General features: G+C 40.5%; 1 protein-coding gene and 1 long non-coding RNA gene across 2 annotated transcripts; both read right to left on the bottom strand.

Annotated features, from left to right (window-relative positions):
* Nucleotides 1-218: 218 nt before the first annotated feature.
* On the bottom strand, nucleotides 219-12684 carry SH2D6 (SH2 domain containing 6). Its single transcript, XM_063311300.1, has 9 exons — nucleotides 12593-12684; nucleotides 12316-12431; nucleotides 10735-10804; nucleotides 9587-9617; nucleotides 8994-9018; nucleotides 4329-4360; nucleotides 3132-3215; nucleotides 1596-1754; nucleotides 219-364 (listed from the first exon to the last, which is right to left on the bottom strand). The coding sequence occupies exons 1-9, from the start codon at nucleotides 12682-12684 to the stop codon at nucleotides 248-250; spliced, it is 726 nt and encodes a 241-aa protein (XP_063167370.1). The 3' UTR covers nucleotides 219-247.
* Nucleotides 12685-14300: 1616 nt separating this feature from the next.
* Nucleotides 14301-18713, bottom strand: LOC134502600 (uncharacterized). The gene is made up of 4 exons (XR_010068466.1): nucleotides 18629-18713; nucleotides 16448-16509; nucleotides 15765-15834; nucleotides 14301-14408 (listed from the first exon to the last, which is right to left on the bottom strand). It is a non-coding gene; the product is annotated as an uncharacterized LOC134502600 (long non-coding RNA).
* Nucleotides 18714-18936: the final 223 nt, after the last annotated feature.

Below are 18936 nucleotides of genomic sequence, written 5' to 3'. Positions count from 1 at the left end.
CCTTTGTAAAGGCCCATCTTTTTCCACTCCTGAAGTTTTTTTTTTTTCCTCATTAGATCATGTCCATAATTTTGCAAACCAACTCAAGGTGTTGAAAAGCAGGTTGTGAATGAAATAATGCAGGATGCCATGCTGAACTCTTAACGTTTTGTCCTTGCACCGGAAAGGCACTGAAACCGACGCCCAGGACGCCGAGCTGAAACTGGGGATCCACTCAGTGCACCCAGCCGATCTCCAGGCGCCCCCTTCAGGGCGTCACCGGGAACAACAGGCGAGTTTGCTCCTTGGCAGAAGTGCTGCCGTCAATCAGCACCAGGGGGCGCTCTGAGTACTTCTGGATGATGCTGGAAACGCTGTCAAACAGCTGGCGAGGGATAGATACAGTCAACGTCTCTGTGGCCCCAACTCCCCCATTTCCCTACATTTGAATCTGGGTTTCCTCAAATCGGGGAAAGTTGTGGGGTCAAGGTGGGGTGGGAGTTGTTGCATATGCTGAATTCTGATTTCAGGGGTGGGGGCACTTAATAATTTCCCCTTTCAATCCTAGGGGAGATTATGAACATTAGTTTGCTTGCTTCAAATGCAGGAAGTCTGCCCTCTTGTGCTTTGGAGCCACTTCCTGAGTGGGTCCCTGGATGCCTTCCCCCTGAAAATCCCACCTATAGCACCACTAAGAGTATTCTGTTGTTGTTGTTGTTGTTGTTGTTGTTGTCAGATTTTGACTTTCCTTCAAGGAGCCGGCTGGGTGACCTTGGGCCAGTCCCTCTCTCTCAGCCCAACCCACCTCACAGGGTTGTTGTTGTGGGGAAAAGAGGAGGGGGAAGGAGTGATAGGTATGTTCACCACCTTGAGTTATTTATAAAACTAATAAAGGCGGGATATAAAATAAAATAAAATAATAAAATAAAATAAATGTACAGTAATTTTTCCTCCAATTTATCCCCACCACAAGAATTCTGGGGGGTAGGTTGGACTGAGGGGGAGTACCTGGCTCCAAGTCACCCCCTGAGTTTCTGTGGGCCTCCCCAGGGCCAGTCCCACCCCCAAATTGCTACACACACTTGGGAGGGTTGGCTGAACCATTCTGGCTTGCAAAATGGTTTATGGATTAGCATGTTGTGTGGAGCCTGTCAACTGTGGCTTCTTCAACAATCCTGGTTAAACAAAACATGGCTTGCCGCAATGTGTGCTCCAGGCCATAATCTGGCAATTAAAAGGTTAAACCCCCACTTTTCCTCCATTCCTAAAATTATCCACAATCTACACGATTTTACCAGGTAGCTTATGTGCCTGGCAAGCCAAGATGATGTCACAGGCATTGTGATCTCACAGCGCAAATGGTGGGGGCAACTTAGACAAATGACACCGTCTGTGTTGTTTGCATGAGGACGTCACAGTGTGTGTGGTATCATTTGACCCCCGTGGCCCTCTCCCATGGACGTCCATGCCCAGCAGCTTCCTATCTAGACGCTAAGCAGAGCTAACTCTGCTTGGTGGCCATGAAGATGGCCACGTCAGGAGGCAGAAGCCTGCGTTCGTCTTGAGTGTGGGAAATAGCTGGACCTTCTGGAGAGCCAACCTTCCCCTCAACTCACCTCCTCATGGCTCTTCCCATCCTTGCCAAGCACAAACTGACAGCTGCTCTCCCGGTAGTGGATGGGAACGTTGTAGACATGACTCTTGTAGAGAACCACCAGGGTGAAGGGCTGGCTCAGAGAGTGGTGTGAACTCTGCCGCACCATGAAGGCACTGTTCTGTGTAAAGGAACGAAGGGGAGAGGAGCCAAGTGTCAAGGAGTTTTCCAAACACGTTGAAGTGCTGGTGCTTTGAATCCAAATGAATTTTCCTCTCTTTCTCATGACGTAGAGGAAGCATGAGTTGGGAGGCCAAGCAAGAGCCATTTCTGGCTTGAGAAACCGCCCAGGCCAGTCCTTTGGGATCTTCCTTTGTTGAGATCAGGACTTCTCCAGGGTAGAGAAGGGGTTGGGATTACAACTCCCAGAATTTCCCAGCCAGGGTGGACAAATCACAACTTTTTGTGCTTTGACTGTGCAAACTTGAAGTTGGAATTACAACATAGGAGGTAGGGGAAGACCAGTTTAGAGGGTGGGGAAGACCCCCACCCTCTTGAAGTTTAAATAGGTAGTCTGGAATGTCCGTCCCTGTTAATCAACCCACAGAGCATGATTAGGAACAGCTTTCAATGCTGCAATGAATTCATCCATTTCTTGCTTTGATACCTTTTCTTGAAGCCCCACATGTAGAGTAGTGTTTTTCAACCTTGGCAACTTTAAAATGGGGTGGACTTCTTGGCAACAACTGAGATGCAGATTGCTCTGCCTCTAGATAAGTGGCAAGCTTCAAGACAACAATTACATTTGTCAGTGACTGGAAACCCTTTAGGGCTTTTTGCTGAAAATGGGAAAAAAATGAACTTCTGACTTATGGCTTTGATGATTAGAAAGGGTAGAATATGGAAAGATGATATAACCATGATATAACTTTAGAGAGAGAGGATAAAATATAAATGCATTTATAACTGCTGTAAAGAAGATCAGAAGCTGCTTTTTATATCTTTTGTTTTGTTTTTCTTTCTTTTCTGTCTCTTTTTAAAATTTCTTTCTTATTTACTTATCAGTTTTCTCTACTTTTCTTTTTCTTCTTTAACTCTGTACTGTTTTTATTCTGTAAAAAAATTCTTGAATAAAAATTAATTAAAAAAAATAGATAAGTGGGAAGCTTTCAGCCCCCTCCATCATCGGAGCATGAGAAAACAGACAAAGGTTTTGCTGCCATCGATTGCCTATATGAAGGTGCCCCGTTTGAAAGCGAAGCGCTTGCTGGAATTTTTGTAATGCTCTTTCCTTCTAATACACATCACCCGTTTGTTTTTTGTTTTTTTTAGTAATGAATAACTTATTCTTCAAATAAATATTACTAATAGAACTCAAAGAGAGAGTTTGTTCTTGGATTCACTGTGCCCAATCCAGATGATCAGGATGGAGATCTGAGGATTGGGTGGACTGCAAAGTAAGTGGGGTGCATCAAACTGGTGGGCCAACAGGATACTTCAAAGTACAAAGGGATTGTCACAATGTCTGTTTCCTGTTCATAAAACAGGGCCGTGCTACCTTATTAAACCGGAGGAGAGCTGCTTCAGCTGTACGCCGGTCACAACTGCCTGCATACCATGCTGCGTTTTTCATATCAGGATCCTGCAGAAATATAACAGAGCTGATGAAGCAGATAAATGCAGGGTACAGTGAAGGGGTGAGGGGTGCTCCCCTTTTCTGAACAAACCAAACTGATACTTCTGCTCTGCCCCATCATTTTCCACCTCCACCACAATCCCAGGCCATGGGTTTCAGATTTTGATGCAGGAGCAAAGAGGAGAAACCACCTGGCAACGTTGTCTGGGGAGACCCCCAGCAACCAAATGTATTTCACTCTTTGCTCCTTGGAGGGGTGCCCAGTGCAAGTGGAGATTCAATGCCCTCTGCCTGCATTTGTGAAATGCATTGAATAGAGCCCACTTGGGTCCTTCCAATCTTAGGAAGCCGTAATAAGCAGCAGCATCTTTTAGAAGCTGCAGAACTTTTTGCTGTTTTAACAACTCAGGGCAAGAGGTCAGTTTGAATGGACTGATGGAGATTTGGGGGCTTTACGGCAGATCCATAAGGATTTTTGACTCTCAGCTTTGTCAAGACTGACAACAGTATATGAGCCGTGTAGAGCTGTGGTTATGTTGCTGGCTTAAAATCAGGAAGCCCCTCGTTCAAGGTCACTCTTAGCTTTGGAAGCTTTCTGGATGACTTTCGGCCAGTTTCTCTCTCTCTCCCTCTCTCTCTCAAATCCCCTTATCTCACAGGGCTGCTATTTGGGGAGGGGGGGGTGAAACTGGAGGAAGGAGCACTACATTTGCTGCTTGGAGGGAGAAATGGGATATAAATCTAACTAATAAATAAAAATGGATGCAATGCTATCCTCCTGTCACTGTAATATAGGCAATTAGCCTTTCTCAACTGGATCCTTGGCTAGGGATGTCCAAAGTTGTAGTCAAAGAGCTGGGGATAGAAGCTGGTGGTCCTGGATTGTACTATGGGCGTGACATTTGCTGGAGTTTAGGATGCTGGTAAGAACGTAAAATAAAAGAAAAACCCAGATCCAGCAAATCTGAAGCCTGCCCATCTCTATTCTGCAGTGGCATCTCTACACGCTATCTCCCTCCTTCTGTTATGTTTGACCACCCAGGGAGTAGAGAAGTTCAACTTCCTAACTTCCTCCACAATCAAGGGAACAGTAACCCAGCCAAACATCTTTATGCTCACCTCTGGAAGGACATCAGTTTTGAGGCACCTAGCTGAAAAAAAAACCCAGAGCATTTCCTGGGTTCCTCAATAAATCCATCTTCTGGGTACAGATAGATAGATAGATAGATAGATAGATAGATAGATAGATAGATAGATAGATAGATAGATAGATGATAGATAGATAGATAGATAGATAGATGATAGATAGATAGATAGATAGATAGATAGATGATAGATAGATAGTTAGATGATAGATAGATAGATAGATAGATAGATAGATAGATGATAGATAGATAGATAGATGATAGATAGATAGATAGATAGATAGATGATAGATAGATAGATAGATGATAGATAGATAGATAGATAGATAGATGATAGATAGATAGATAGATAGATGATAGATAGATAGATAGATAGATAGATAGATAGATAGATGATAGATAGATAGATAGATAGATAGATGATAGATAGATAGATAGATAGATGATAGATAGATAGATAGATAGATAGATGATAGATAGATAGATAGATGATAGATAGATAGATAGATAGATAGATGATAGATAGATAGATAGATGATAGATAGATAGATAGATAGATGATAGATAGATAGATAGATAGATAGATAGATAGATAGATGATAGATAGATAGATAGATGATAGATAGATAGATAGATAGATAGATAGATGATAGATAGATAGATAGATAGATGATAGATAGATAGATAGATAGATGATAGATAGATAGATAGATAGATAGATAGATGATAGATAGATAGATAGATGATAGATAGATAGATAGATAGATAGATGATAGATAGATAGATAGATGATAGATAGATAGATAGATAGATAGATGATAGATAGATAGATAGATAGATAGATGATAGATAGATAGATAGATAGATAGATAGATAGATGATAGATAGATAGATAGATAGATAGATGATAGATAGATAGATAGATAGATGATAGATAGATAGATAGATAGATAGATAGATAGATGATAGATAGATAGATAGATAGATGATAGATAGATAGATAGATAGATAGATAGATAGATAGATGATAGATAGATAGATAGATAGATAGATAGATGATAGATAGATAGATAGATAGATAGATGATAGATAGATAGATAGATAGATAGATGATAGATAGATAGATAGATAGATAGATGATAGATAGATAGATAGATAGATAGATAGATAGATAGATGATAGATAGATAGATAGATAGATAGATAGATGATAGATAGATAGATAGATAGATAGATAGATAGATGATAGATAGATAGATGATAGATAGATAGATAGATAGATGATAGATAGATAGATAGATAGATAGATGATAGATAGATAGATAGATAGATAGATAGATGATAGATAGATAGATAGATAGATAGATGATAGATAGATAGATAGATGATAGATAGATAGATAGATAGATAGATAGATGATAGATAGATAGATAGATAGATAGATAGATAGATGATAGATAGATAGATAGATGATAGATAGATAGATAGATAGATAGATAGATAGATGATAGATAGATAGATAGATAGATGATAGATAGATAGATAGATAGATGATAGATAGATAGATAGATAGATAGATGATAGATAGATAGATAGATGATAGATAGATAGATAGATAGATAGATGATAGATAGATAGATAGATGATAGATAGATAGATGATAGATAGATAGATAGATGATAGATAGATAGATAGATAGATAGATGATAGATAGATAGATAGATGATAGATAGATAGATAGATAGATGATAGATAGATAGATAGATAGATGATAGATAGATAGATAGATAGATAGATGATAGATAGATAGATAGATAGATGATAGATAGATAGATAGATAGATAGATGATAGATAGATAGATAGATAGATAGATAGATAGATGATAGATAGATAGATAGATAGATAGATGATAGATAGATAGATAGATAGATAGATAGATGATAGATAGATAGATAGATGATAGATAGATAGATAGATAGATAGATAGATAGATAGATGATAGATAGATAGATAGATGATAGATAGATAGATAGATAGATAGATAGATGATAGATAGATAGATAGATAGATAGATAGATAGATGATAGATAGATAGATAGATGATAGATAGATAGATAGATAGATAGATAGATAGATAGATAGATAGATGATAGATAGATAGATAGATAGATGATAGATAGATAGATAGATAGATAGATAGATGATAGATAGATAGATAGATGATAGATAGATAGATAGATAGATAGATAGATGATAGATAGATAGATAGATGATAGATAGATAGATAGATAGATAGATAGATGATAGATAGATAGATAGATAGATAGATAGATGATAGATAGATAGATAGATAGATAGATAGATAGATGATAGATAGATAGATAGATAGATAGATGATAGATAGATAGATAGATAGATGATAGATAGATAGATAGATAGATAGATGATAGATAGATAGATAGATAGATGATAGATAGATAGATAGATAGATAGATAGATGATAGATAGATAGATAGATAGATGATAGATAGATAGATAGATAGATAGATAGATAGATGATAGATAGATAGATAGATAGATAGATGATAGATAGATAGATAGATAGATAGATAGATAGATGATAGATAGATAGATAGATAGATAGATGATAGATAGATAGATAGATAGATAGATAGATGATAGATAGATAGATAGATAGATGATAGATAGATAGATAGATAGATAGATGATAGATAGATAGATAGATAGATAGATGATAGATAGATAGATAGATAGATAGATAGATAGATGATAGATAGATAGATAGATAGATAGATGATAGATAGATAGATAGATAGATGATAGATAGATAGATAGATAGATAGATAGATGATAGATAGATAGATAGATAGATAGATGATAGATAGATAGATAGATAGATAGATGATAGATAGATAGATAGATAGATAGATGATAGATAGATAGATAGATAGATAGATAGATGATAGATAGATAGATAGATAGATGATAGATAGATAGATAGATAGATGATAGATAGATAGATAGATAGATAGATAGATAGATAGATGATAGATAGATGATAGATAGATAGATAGATAGATAGATAGATAGATAGATAGATGATAGATAGATAGATAGATAGATAGATAGATGATAGATAGATAGATAGATAGATGATAGATAGATAGATGATAGATAGATGATAGATAGATAGATAGATAGATAGATAGATAGATAGATAGATAGATAGATAGATGATAGATAGATAGATAGATAGATAGATAGATGATAGATAGATAGATAGATAGATAGATGATAGATAGATAGATAGATAGATAGATAGATAGATAGATAGATAGATGATAGATAGATGATAGATAGATAGATAGATAGATAGATAGATAGATAGATAGATAGATAGATAGATATACATGGAATCATAAATTAACAGAGAGCAGGCCAAGTTTATATAGTGTGCTAAGGCACAGAAACCTTAACCAAGCTGAGCATCTGCTAGCAAGTCCTGGATCCATTGCCAATGCGTTCTGAAGGGTTTAAAAGCTTGTATGATGCTCTGTCATTTTGATTGTTCCTAATAAAGGTTTCACTCAGGTGAGCAACTTACTGTATTTTCTTTCATGGGCCAACCAAGTTGTGACTGTTTTTGGAATGATTCGAAGAGCTTTTTATAATCAAACGCTGCACACTTGAGTTTTAGTTATTTAGTTATTTATTGTATTTTTATACCGCCCATCTCAAAATGACTCTGGGTGGTTTACCAAAAAAAAAAAGTTTCCTTTTATTGTTACACTGTAGGTATTTTATCAATCTGAGAGGGAGACGAGGGTGTTTGTGTGCATTTTTTAAAAATGGTAAATCATCTCAAGCACTCACTCTATGGCCACTCAAAAAGGCAAGTACTGTAAAGAAATCTCTCCTGGAGATTTCTACTACAGTCGATTTCTGGAACAGAGAGAAGCCTAGAACAGGGATTTTTTTTTTGTTAAAAAAAAAATTGGTGGGTGGGACACAGCAGTCCACCCCAGGGCTCAAGCATTTCTCCCTTCCACAACTTTTCCCTGAATATCTCCCCACCTATAGATTTGTATTTTCTCAGCAATGACAGTGCCAGCCTTGTGAAGTAGTCCAGACAGGAAGCACACCCAGAAGCACTAGCTCTAACTGCATTCTAAGGTTACATTGACAGAATCCTGCAAGTCTGAAAATACATCTCTCTCCCCTCCTTGCCTGTACAGTCCCAGAAACTAGGGAGGGTCCCTTCTGAGACGCTTCCCACACCCCCATTCCTCCTGCGGGCTCAGCTGCCTCTTACCTGACTGTTGCCTAGTCTGCTCTCCCTCCCGTCTTTCAAGGTCATCCCCCCACACTCTTACAGGCAGACTGGAAGGCATGGATTTGCAGAACAAATGAATTGTGTCAAGAGGGCAATAGGAATGAAGTCCATTTGGGAGAAGGGTCTGGGCAGTGATATTTCTGCAATCCTGCAGAAATGGTGGAAGGGGCTGCTCAGATAAGGCAACCCTCACAGTAACAAAAATGATTTTTGCTTTGGTCTTTCTCCTCCACCACCCCATGCCCACACCCACCCAGGCAAAACCTTAGGTTATTAGGCTGTTACCCTCAGGGTTGTTTTCTGGGAAGCCCTGGAAAGGGAAAGTATAGAGAACAAGGTTATTTTCCTGGCTGGATCAGATATATCTCTTCATCTGTTCACTTACACCAAGCTGGACTCATGTGTGTCCTCCAGCCAGGATAACTCAAGACATTCTTATGCCCAGATATATTTTCCCCAGCACAAAGCTGCGTAATGTTTGATCCATGGAGCCAAGGAATGCATATAGCTGTATATGATGTCCACAGATTTGATTCAAATCTACTTTTCCTGCAAATATTTTTAAACTGGGGTCAAGGAAGGAATTGCTAAGCACCTAGCTGGACCCAATATTTCATTTGTTTATTATGTTTTTATCTGGTCCTTCCAAGAAGCTGATGGGATTATGCAAAGCATTCCTCCCCAACATGTCATCTGCAGAATGGTGGGATGCTAGGACTTAACTTGAGCTTGCCTTGATGCACCGTAAACTCTGCGACCCAACCATGCCCATAAATATGCAATAGTTTTTAAAAAAAAATTATGCAGCATTTCTAGAGTCACCTCTTTTCCCACAAATGCTGCCTTTCTGCTCCTTACGTTATGTTTTTACCACTCACCTGCTGAGGTCCTAGTGGAGAAATTTTGGTTCTAATAGAGAGATAAAGAGAGAGGATTGTGCTACATGGAATCCATTGTAAAATGTGTAAGAGATATTCCATGGTGCATTACATCAAAGACAAGGCTGGTGGCACATCTGGAATTTTGAGAGCATGCTGGCTGCTCTCACAAAATGGCTGCCATGCAGGGTTTGTGTGTATGTATCAGCCACCTTTTCATAAAACAATTGACCATTCTGGCTGGGGAATTCTGGGAGTTGAAGTCCACACATGTTAAAAGTGACCAAGTTTGAACAATACTGGCTGAGCTGTGGAGTCCTTTGTGTTCTCTGAGCTTGGTTGTTTTCCTGCAGATGTTTTGTTACCTGACTAGGTAACTGAAACTGGTAACTGATGATGTTTCCTAGTTGAGTAATGAAACGTCTGCAGGAAAACAACCAAGCTCAGAGAACACCAAGGACTCCACAGTTCAACCTTGAGCTACAGATATTCTCTTCTATTGGTAACACTGGTTTAAACCCACAATTTGCTGCAGACCTTTCCTGAAGAAAGATTTCTGTCCTTAGATCAGGGTTTCTCAACCTTAGCAACTCTAAGATGTGTGGACTTCAACTCCCAGAATTCCCCAGCCAGCTTGCTGGGAATTCTGGGAGTTGAAGTCCAGGCATCTTAAAGTTGCTAAGGTTGAGAAACCCTGCCTTAGATGTTTGGATCCAACAAGACACCCATCCAGCAATGCTTGGAGCTATCCTTGGTCCTGATTCCCTGTCTGAACTGTTGTCCCTCCTGCATGATTATCCTTAATATTTCTGCGAAACCATTGTCCACCCAACAGACTCCTGCATTTCTGGACCGGAATTGCTCTTGCCCCCATCATGAAAAGGAATGACCCTCAAGCAGTAGACTTTGCTTCCAAGCTTCTGCATGCAACATCCAAATTAGGATAATGCCCAACTTTCTGCATCAGAATGAACCCAGTCCTTCAGCCTTTTCGTGCCCTGGAGACTAGGTCCATCCAGAAGGTAGATCTAGTCTCCAGATTTGGAACCATGGAGCCTGTAATTCCAGGTCTCCAAATCTGGAATATTTATGGATAAACATGGGCTTCCATCTTTCCCACCCACTTTCTGGGGATATATCATACTCACTTGGCTTGCTTCAAGAGGCAGGTTAGAGGTTCCAGGATTGGAGAAGGAAGCACTTTGCAGGGCACCAAGTCTGGCAAGAAATGAAAAAGAAATCAGGTCTAGGTAGGAGAAGGGTGGCTTACAGGAAGCTCAGGACCTCTCTTGGCAAGTTTGGAGCAACTTGTCCCCAGTCAAGGTTGAAATGGGCCAGGTTATTTAAGGAACCACCTCTTCCTGATTACATCTACCTGTCCCATCAGGTCCAGCATGTTATGGGTCCTGTCCACTAAAGAATGTCATCTGATGGGACCCAGGAGGACAGCCTTTTCTACCATGGCACCTGCCCTTTTGAACATCATCCCCCTGAGGTCAGACTGGCCCCAGCCTCCTTTGGCCTTCCAGAAGGGCCTGAAGATTTGGCTTTGCCATCTTGCCTGGGGATCTGTAGTGGTGGTGTGAAGCCTGCTAAATGGCTATATTGTTAGGGCCTTGGATTACACTCTCACAGATCATGTTTTTTTATAAAGTAGTTTTTATAGTTTTTAATGTATTTTAATGGGTTTTGTGGTATGGTTTGGGTTATTTTTTTGGTACTGTTTTTTTGTGTTTCAACTCTGTGAGGTACCCAGAGTCACGTAGGCAAGTTGGGCTGCTATATAAATTGAACAAAACAAACAAACAAACAAACAAATAAAAACTAGATTAGTTTTTCAAATGTGGTTTTGCACATCCTAGTTTGAAGGGAAAGTACAGTACAAACTATAGACTATATTAACTCAGCCTATGAGTCTATCATCAGTTCAGCTGTGTTTAGCTTGGAAGGGAAGGTACAATCTGAAGGGAAGGTACAAGCCACAGGGTGTGTTCACTCAACATGCTTGTCCATAGTAAATTTAGTCATGTTAATTCAACACAATTTCCTGGGTTTGTACAGCACATCAAACCCACCACTAACCCATCTCACAGTCTGGATGTGCACAACACAGTTCAGGGCACAATGCAAACACAATCACAGTCTGCGAATTTAGAGGTGCTGGCAGACCCAAAGAATGGAAGTGAAGTTCAGCAGGTACAAGCTCAAAACACTACATCACCCTGGACAAGCTGGGCAAAAAGTGCTGCTGTGGTTCGGCTGAGATCCCGGACTGGCATTCTCATTCCCTTTAGAACTCATCATAGTAACCCACAGAGATGACCATCTGTGTGAGTCACTCCAAACAAAAGGTGCAGTGAAACACTTGCATGGCCTTGCCAAAGTTGTTGCCCTTACTTTTTTGGCTGCAGTTCTCAGGATCCTTGGCCATGCGGGTTGGAATTACTGGAGGTTGCAGTCCCAGGGCAACAGCTAAGGGAACAAAGCCTAGTTCTGTTGGTCATAATGTGCACCAGGTGAGATCATTCATCTGCCTAGCATGGGTGCATTTTGATTTACTCAAGTTAATGGCAGGTTTCCATCAGCTGAAGCAGAGAATTCCTTTCTTCATCTCCTTTTAATTGAATATGCCACTGAATAATGAGTTTGCACTTTCTGTAGCCAAAGCATTTGAGGTCCCCAGAAGTGCTACCTTGTAGAAGGTAAAGGACCAAAAGAAGGGGCTTCACCTGTGTTGGCCTCACATTCCATATAGATGGGCTCGTCTTGAGGTTCATCCTGAAAGAGGGAGAGAAAATTTGAGGCTAGCAGTAACTGTGCACCCTGTTGTGTCACTGCAAGAGTACTAGCAAAGAGCAACAACTGGAATGCTCCAGATGAACTTGGATGAATTTGTGGTTTGGTGCAAACTTAGTTACCTGGTCAGCTTTCGGGGTCAGGAAAGGATCTGCAAAAAGGTTCAAAGAACAAGAATGAACAATCCCCAAAGAAGAATGTTCTACCCACCCAGTATGTTCCATCAGAGTGGGAGCACTCCAGGCCCGCTCTACTAAATGTCGCCATCTTGTGGGACCAAGGAAGCGCGCCTTCTCTGACATGGCCCCCGCCCTCTGGAACAGAATCCCCCCAGAAATAAGGACAGCACCCTTTCTCCTGAGGTTCTGGAAAGCTCTTAAAACCGCCTTCTGTTATGTTTCTTTTGTTTCATTTTGTCACGTTTATAATAATAAATTTAATTATAATGAATTTAAATAACTAAATAATAAAACAAGGAATATGCATATATTCCAAATATAGCACCACAGCTTGATTTTTGACTCTTTTTTGAAACATAGGACTCATTGTATATTAGATTCAGAATTCACTTTCTGGGAGATCTCAGTTACTTTTTTTTTAAGTGTTTAAAAAAACACATTTCCTAGTTTTTATTGATATAATGCAGTATGTGCTGTTGAGAGAACGGTTTTATCCTTGCTGTTTGGCACAACTAGTGAACCACAATAAATTATTGCAAAACACAACAAATGCTTGCAAAACAAGACAATGGAAGAATGGATGGTGAAATTAATGGAATTGGCCAAGATGGTGCAATTGACTACTTTGATTAAAGAAAAGACTTTGTCTAGCTATCTTTCTACTTGGAAAGCACTTTTGGACTTTTTGCTTGAAACTGAAAGAAATGAAATTTTAATTTTGGGATTTGATGATTAGAACTGTTTATGATTATAGAAATATTGTGTACTATTGTTAATTTTAGAGTAAGAGGTTAATGTATTTTAAATTTGTATCTGTACCAAAGAAAGTTGGAAGTTATTCTTCTTTTTCTTTTTCTTCACTCTTAATTTTGTTCTTGTTCTGATCTTTTTTCCTTAATCCTTTTTTTCCCTGTTTCTTTATAATTCGTCTTTTGCTGAAACTTAATAAAGTTTTATGGGGAAAAAAAGACAAACGCTGGGTGTGCTTGACAGGTGTTCCAATCCAACACAACTTGGCACTCCTAGACTGGAAAACCGCCTTCGGTGCCTCTGTTTTGAAACAGTTTAAAGCTTGGCATAGAATCATATTGTCCAGATTTCCATTTGTGTCAATGAAGGGCCAGATCAAAGGGTGAGAGTACACTCATTTCATGACACCAACCTTTGACGTGTCTTCCTAAGAATGCATAGTAGCCTCTTTTTGGAGCACCCCTAACATGAGAGATGAAAGTTCTTCCTAAATGGATAAATTCCAATTTTTTGAAATATGGTTTAACAAGGCTTTAACTTCTTAAAAGCTGAACTCCCTTCTTAGAACCTGGTTCCATTCAATATTCAAGCAATATGGAACAGCCAGACCACACAATTGAACCATGGATGCTCAAGTACCTTCTAATTCGTTGCATCTTCAACATTGGAACATCCATCAAGGGTTCCAGTGACCCCAAATAGGATTTTTGGTGAATTAATCTCATCTTAAACTTACAAGAAAGATATATAACATTTTTTTTTAAAAAAAACTGAGGGAGTAATGTTAAAATAGCAAACTCCAATTTTCTATTCTAAATTTCTTGTAAATGTTAGCATTTATTCCAGTAAAGCTCTTGACTGTGATACACCTGGTTGGCTTAGCCCCTAAAAAAATCTAATATGCCTCAAATCCTGGGAATTTCCAAGGCTGCCAAACATCAATGAATAAACCTCAGTCTTGCTGCAATGCTACATACCACTGCTTATGACCTCTTTTGCTTGATGTCTGGAGGAGGCCAAGACAGGCATGGACACCCGGCGAGCTGATTGTGGAAGAGAATGTGGCTGAGGAGTTTTCATCATTCCCTTTTTCAGTGCTGCAAAGGAAAAAAAAAAAGCTACCAACCTGCAGAAAAAAAGTAGAATATGCAACATACTGAAATACTGAAGTATAGCTCTCTGTCCTGTCCTTCCCCACAACAGTCCATTCCATTTCCCTTCCCCCAAAGGTTAATAATCTATTAAAAAGAAATTGCATCCTGGGACCTGGAGTTTTGCTTCTCTGTTTTGGTACTTCTCATACTGACTTGGGCATTTCTTGTGGGCCTAAATTGCTCAAGAACTTGGAGAAGTCAAATGGCTATTTATTGAGATGAATGGAAAGCTGCACTGGGACGTGAAGAGAATCATTGCGATGTCAAACCAGGAGATCTACCGTAGATAACTTTGGTCTGCTAGCTGGAGAAGGGAGGAGTGTAGACTTCTGGGAACTGTAGTCTCCATTTATCTGGACAGCTGCACTGGACCAATCCTAATGAGATGGCAACCCTAGAGGCTCATTCCTCAGCAGATGGACTGGCAGCCATGCAGCAATGGAGGAATCTCTTTCTGGATGGTGCCACTTTGGTGCTGAGTATGACTCACAAATTCCTAGCATTAAAGGAAAACAAGCTGTGGAAGTAAGGTAGTGCAAGGCTTCTCTCTAGCCTGTGTGCAGGGAGGAGGCTGGGTTTTTAAAACGGGCAGAGGATGCAAATTTCCCCATCTGCATTTGAGGGTGGCACAGCTTGACTTTGGCCCTTGAGTTTGCTGGGCTTTGTCCATTCCTGAACCACTAAGGAAATTGGGTGCTGCAGAAAAGGAGGTCAAAATTCACTGCTCATGCTTAAGTCCCAAACTGGGCTCTGCTGCCAAAGAGCTGGCCACGTCACCCTGGATTCTCAACAGGCTGCATGTCAACAGTATAGAAACAAAAGCCATGGACTTCCCAACAAATGTGTGCCGGTTTCTTCTCTCATGAAAAGTGGCAGCATGTAGAATTCCAAACCCAGGCAACAACCAGAGCCAACATGTTGGGTGAACACAACTTATGGTTCAGTGCAGGCCCTCCACATTGGGTGAATTGGATAAATCATGGTTACGTTAACCACGGGTATGCACACTACATGAACAGAGCTGGCTTCTCTGAAAATAAATCTAATTCTCTACAAGGACTGTGCCTAACATCATGCTTTAGTGATTGTCAACATGATGTCCATAGGTTCCAACGTGCCCACATTATCTCTCTTGGTGCCTAACAAACTTCTTGCTTACCCCAATGTGTCTTTCCCTGGCCAAAAGAGAAACAATGATTAGAAATTTAGATTAGCCCGTCTTAAAAGATGCAAGTCCTTCCATCACAGTGTTGCATCCTCCACAAGTCCATCCCTCCAGTTGCAGCCCCTCCCTCTGACCTTCCTCAATGGCTTGGAAGTTGATTGTCCCTTCATCATCACTGTCTTCAGCTCCAGGCTTTGTGAGCAACTGCAGGGCATAAGAGGGGAAATTTGGTAAGGTGAGGTGCAGAAAGAAAACTCTGGAGAGGCTGTTCTGGACCTGGCGGTATCAGTCGGTGTGGCCCAAGGCCTTTGTGGTGGGCAGAGACTGCGATTTCCCTTTTCATGGTGCAACCCTAAGGGTGTCAATGGAGCTTATTCCCAGTAAGGGGGCAGCACAGGTACAGCCTCTGTTTAACTGTTTAAATTATGTGAACAGAAGCAAAAGCAGGCAGCCGTGAGCGCATTTGCAAATCATCAGCTGCTTCTGAAAACAAGACAAAAAGTCCTTCACCATCTGCTTTCTGCCTTCTAATCATTGGTGTGAACAAGCAAAATATCAACAAAAAATATATCCATAATTCATGCCTCATATTCACGCACTAGAACTTCACTAACAAAGTTCAGGGTTCCAGGAACAGGAGAAAGTGGAATCCTCAACTGATACAATGCAAAAAATAAAAGCAGAGTTGGGGAGGAGAGTGTGAAATAATTCAATGCAAGGTTGTAGGATTCAGCCCTTTGGCTTCACTGCCAAAAAACACGGTAGTTGGGTGACTGAGGGTCATCTTCACTTTCACAAGCTCCAATAAATCTCTTACCATGCAGGGCTTTGAATGCAGACTGTTGTTTGGCTCAGAGAAGCGCCTTGGGCCTGGACAATCTGAGGGCAGAGAAATCATCTGAGAAAGTTTTGGGCATTCGCTTTCCTTCAGTAATCATTTTTTTCTGCTCCCCCTTCTTCTTCTCCTCCTTATATCCCACCTTCTCCATCCATGACCCTCTTTCTCTGGTATGTAGAGGTCCCCCATGCATTATTTAGTCCAACCTGGGTGCAGAAATAATTCATGTGTCTTAAATTAGAGACTGGCCTTTTTCTGAAGGCATCTTTTACTTCAACCCAACAGCTGCAGCCAACACCAAGCCAAATTGATCCCCCACCCCCATTTTGGCAATCCGAGAAGCTCCCATGTTGGCTCTGTCAAACGTCAGTGACATGATTCTCCACCAGTTTTCAGTAAGAACCCAAGTAAAAGAGTTGTTTTCCTTAACATATGAAATAATTATTAATTCTAATTATTATTATTAATAATTAATAATGATGGTGATGATGATGAAAAAAGAACTTCCCCCAAATGTGCAAAAAAGCATCAACATTTAAGGTCCATCTCCTGAAGGGATGTGACTGGGTCACTGCCCAGCCACCTGTGATCCTTGGCCTAAGAAATGATGATGACGATGATGATGATGAAGAGAGAGAGAGAGAGATTGATCACTCTTGGTTGGTTTTGAAGTTACTCAATCCAAGTCCAGTTTAATTTTTAAAATAACATGAAAGGAGAGCAGGGGATTTGAAGCAATTGCTGACCCACAAGGAGGACTTGGAAACAGGCTGAACAACTCACTGAGATAATGCCAATTTTCAACAGCATGGGGTTTTTTGCCCCCAAATAAGGACGGCAATGGGAGCAGGCAGCCTCTGGAATACTTCTAATTTCTAGCCATCTGATTTCTACCCTTAAACTCCCCCAGACCAGCTTCAAAGCGTGCTGCTGAAACTCAGCTATTTAGCAGCTGAATGTCAGTGGTATGATTTGTTGTTGTTGTCAGTTGCCGTCAAGTTGTTTATGACTCATGGCGACCCTATGTATAACAGAATGAAATGCTGTTTGGAGTTGCACCACATGCCTGACTGATCCAGCAATCCAATGTTGCGGTGACTGTATCAATCCATTGCACTGAAGGTCTTCCTCTTTTCCGCTGGCCCTCGACTTTACCAAACATGATGTCCTTTTCAAGTGATTGATCGGTCTTTCCTGACGATGTGCCCAAAGTATGAGAGTCTAAGCCTAGTTGTCTTTGCCTCTAGGGAACATTCTGGTTGTATTTCTTCTAAAACTGATTTGTTTGTTCTTCTGGCAGCGCATGGTATTTTCAATAATCTTTGCCAACACCATAATGGTGTTGTGGAAAACAGATTGGAAAACGTCCCAATGAAAACCCTATGGATTACAACAGAACGTGGTGTGATTTAGGGACATCTAAAATGTCCTGCACTCAGGGACCATGTGGCAGGTTTCTGAAGGGGTGGCCCATCCCCCACAACCCCCCTGCCCTGGAAGAAGCTGGGCTGGCAGATTTTCACAATTCCATATACCAGCATCCTTGCCTGATTCTAACATCAACCCACCTCTTTCCTTGGAGGCTTGTTCTCTTATGGGTGTGGGTTCTGGACAACAGAGTTGTGAAGGAACCAGGCAGACAAGGACCTCAAACCATCAAGTCAAGCTGGACTTCTGCTGACCTCATGGATATATCTGCATAGGGTTGGGTGAATTTTTTGTTTTTGTTTTTGCAACAATACAGAAGTAGTTTGCCATTGTCTTCTCCTAGTCCAACTCTGTTATTTCCTAGTGGTCTCCCATCCAAGCCCTAACCAGGCCCAACCCTGCTTAGCTTTTTGAGATCAGCAGAGTCAACAGCTGAATGGTAAATGGGAATTGCAAAATACTAAGAATTTCTTGCATGTCTCTTTATTTCAACTGACTTCTCAGGGATTAAATCAATGGGTCAGGTCTCTCTGTCTCTCTCTCACTCACTCACACACACACAAACATACACAAACACTCACAGCCTGAATGGTTTCCAAAATCCAGTGTTGCCCAAAAGATCTCCTTTGTCTACCATCATGACTTGGACCACCAAAATCCAGCAACTAAAGGGGTTCTTCCATGATTAGGATCATCTTTATGTGCTTATCTACTGTAGTCTTCGCACCTTACCAAGGTATATGCCCTCTGCATCCCCTTCCTGTTTGGCTGCAGACACTTTCTTAGTTGGTTCTTCTCTTGGGGGAGCTTCATATGTGTACTGAGACTCCTCCTCCTCCTCCTCCTCCTCCTCCTCCTCTTCAGCAATGCTTGTGTGAACCTGAAGGAACATCCCAAGAAAACTGAATGATGTCCTGATACTTTCCCAAAGTTGCAGAGAATCCAGGAAAAGACCAAAACAGAGGAGGAAGGGCACACATTGCCTGCAGGGATTCAAGGCTGAAACCCTACCATCTCCAGGTAAGGGTGGATCCCTTTCT

Source organism: Candoia aspera, chromosome 9 (genome assembly GCF_035149785.1).
Source record: "Candoia aspera isolate rCanAsp1 chromosome 9, rCanAsp1.hap2, whole genome shotgun sequence".
Classification (NCBI taxonomy): Eukaryota; Metazoa; Chordata; class Lepidosauria; order Squamata; family Boidae; genus Candoia; species Candoia aspera.
The sequence above is the reverse complement of the archived record's forward strand: the minus strand, read 5'-3'. Positions and strand labels throughout refer to the sequence as shown.

Coding starts and splice junctions, on each gene's coding strand:
- SH2D6 (XM_063311300.1), bottom strand. CDS start 12,684: ATGTCAGAGAAGGCGCGCTTCCTTGGTCCCACAAGATGGCGACATTTA. Junction 9,618..10,734: donor TGCCTCTTGAAGCAAGCCAA/GTGAGTATGATA, acceptor TCTCTCTATTAG/AACCAAAATTTCTCCACTAG. Junction 365..1,595: donor ATGGGAAGAGCCATGAGGAG/GTGAGTTGAGGG, acceptor ATCCCTCGCCAG/CTGTTTGACAGCGTTTCCAG.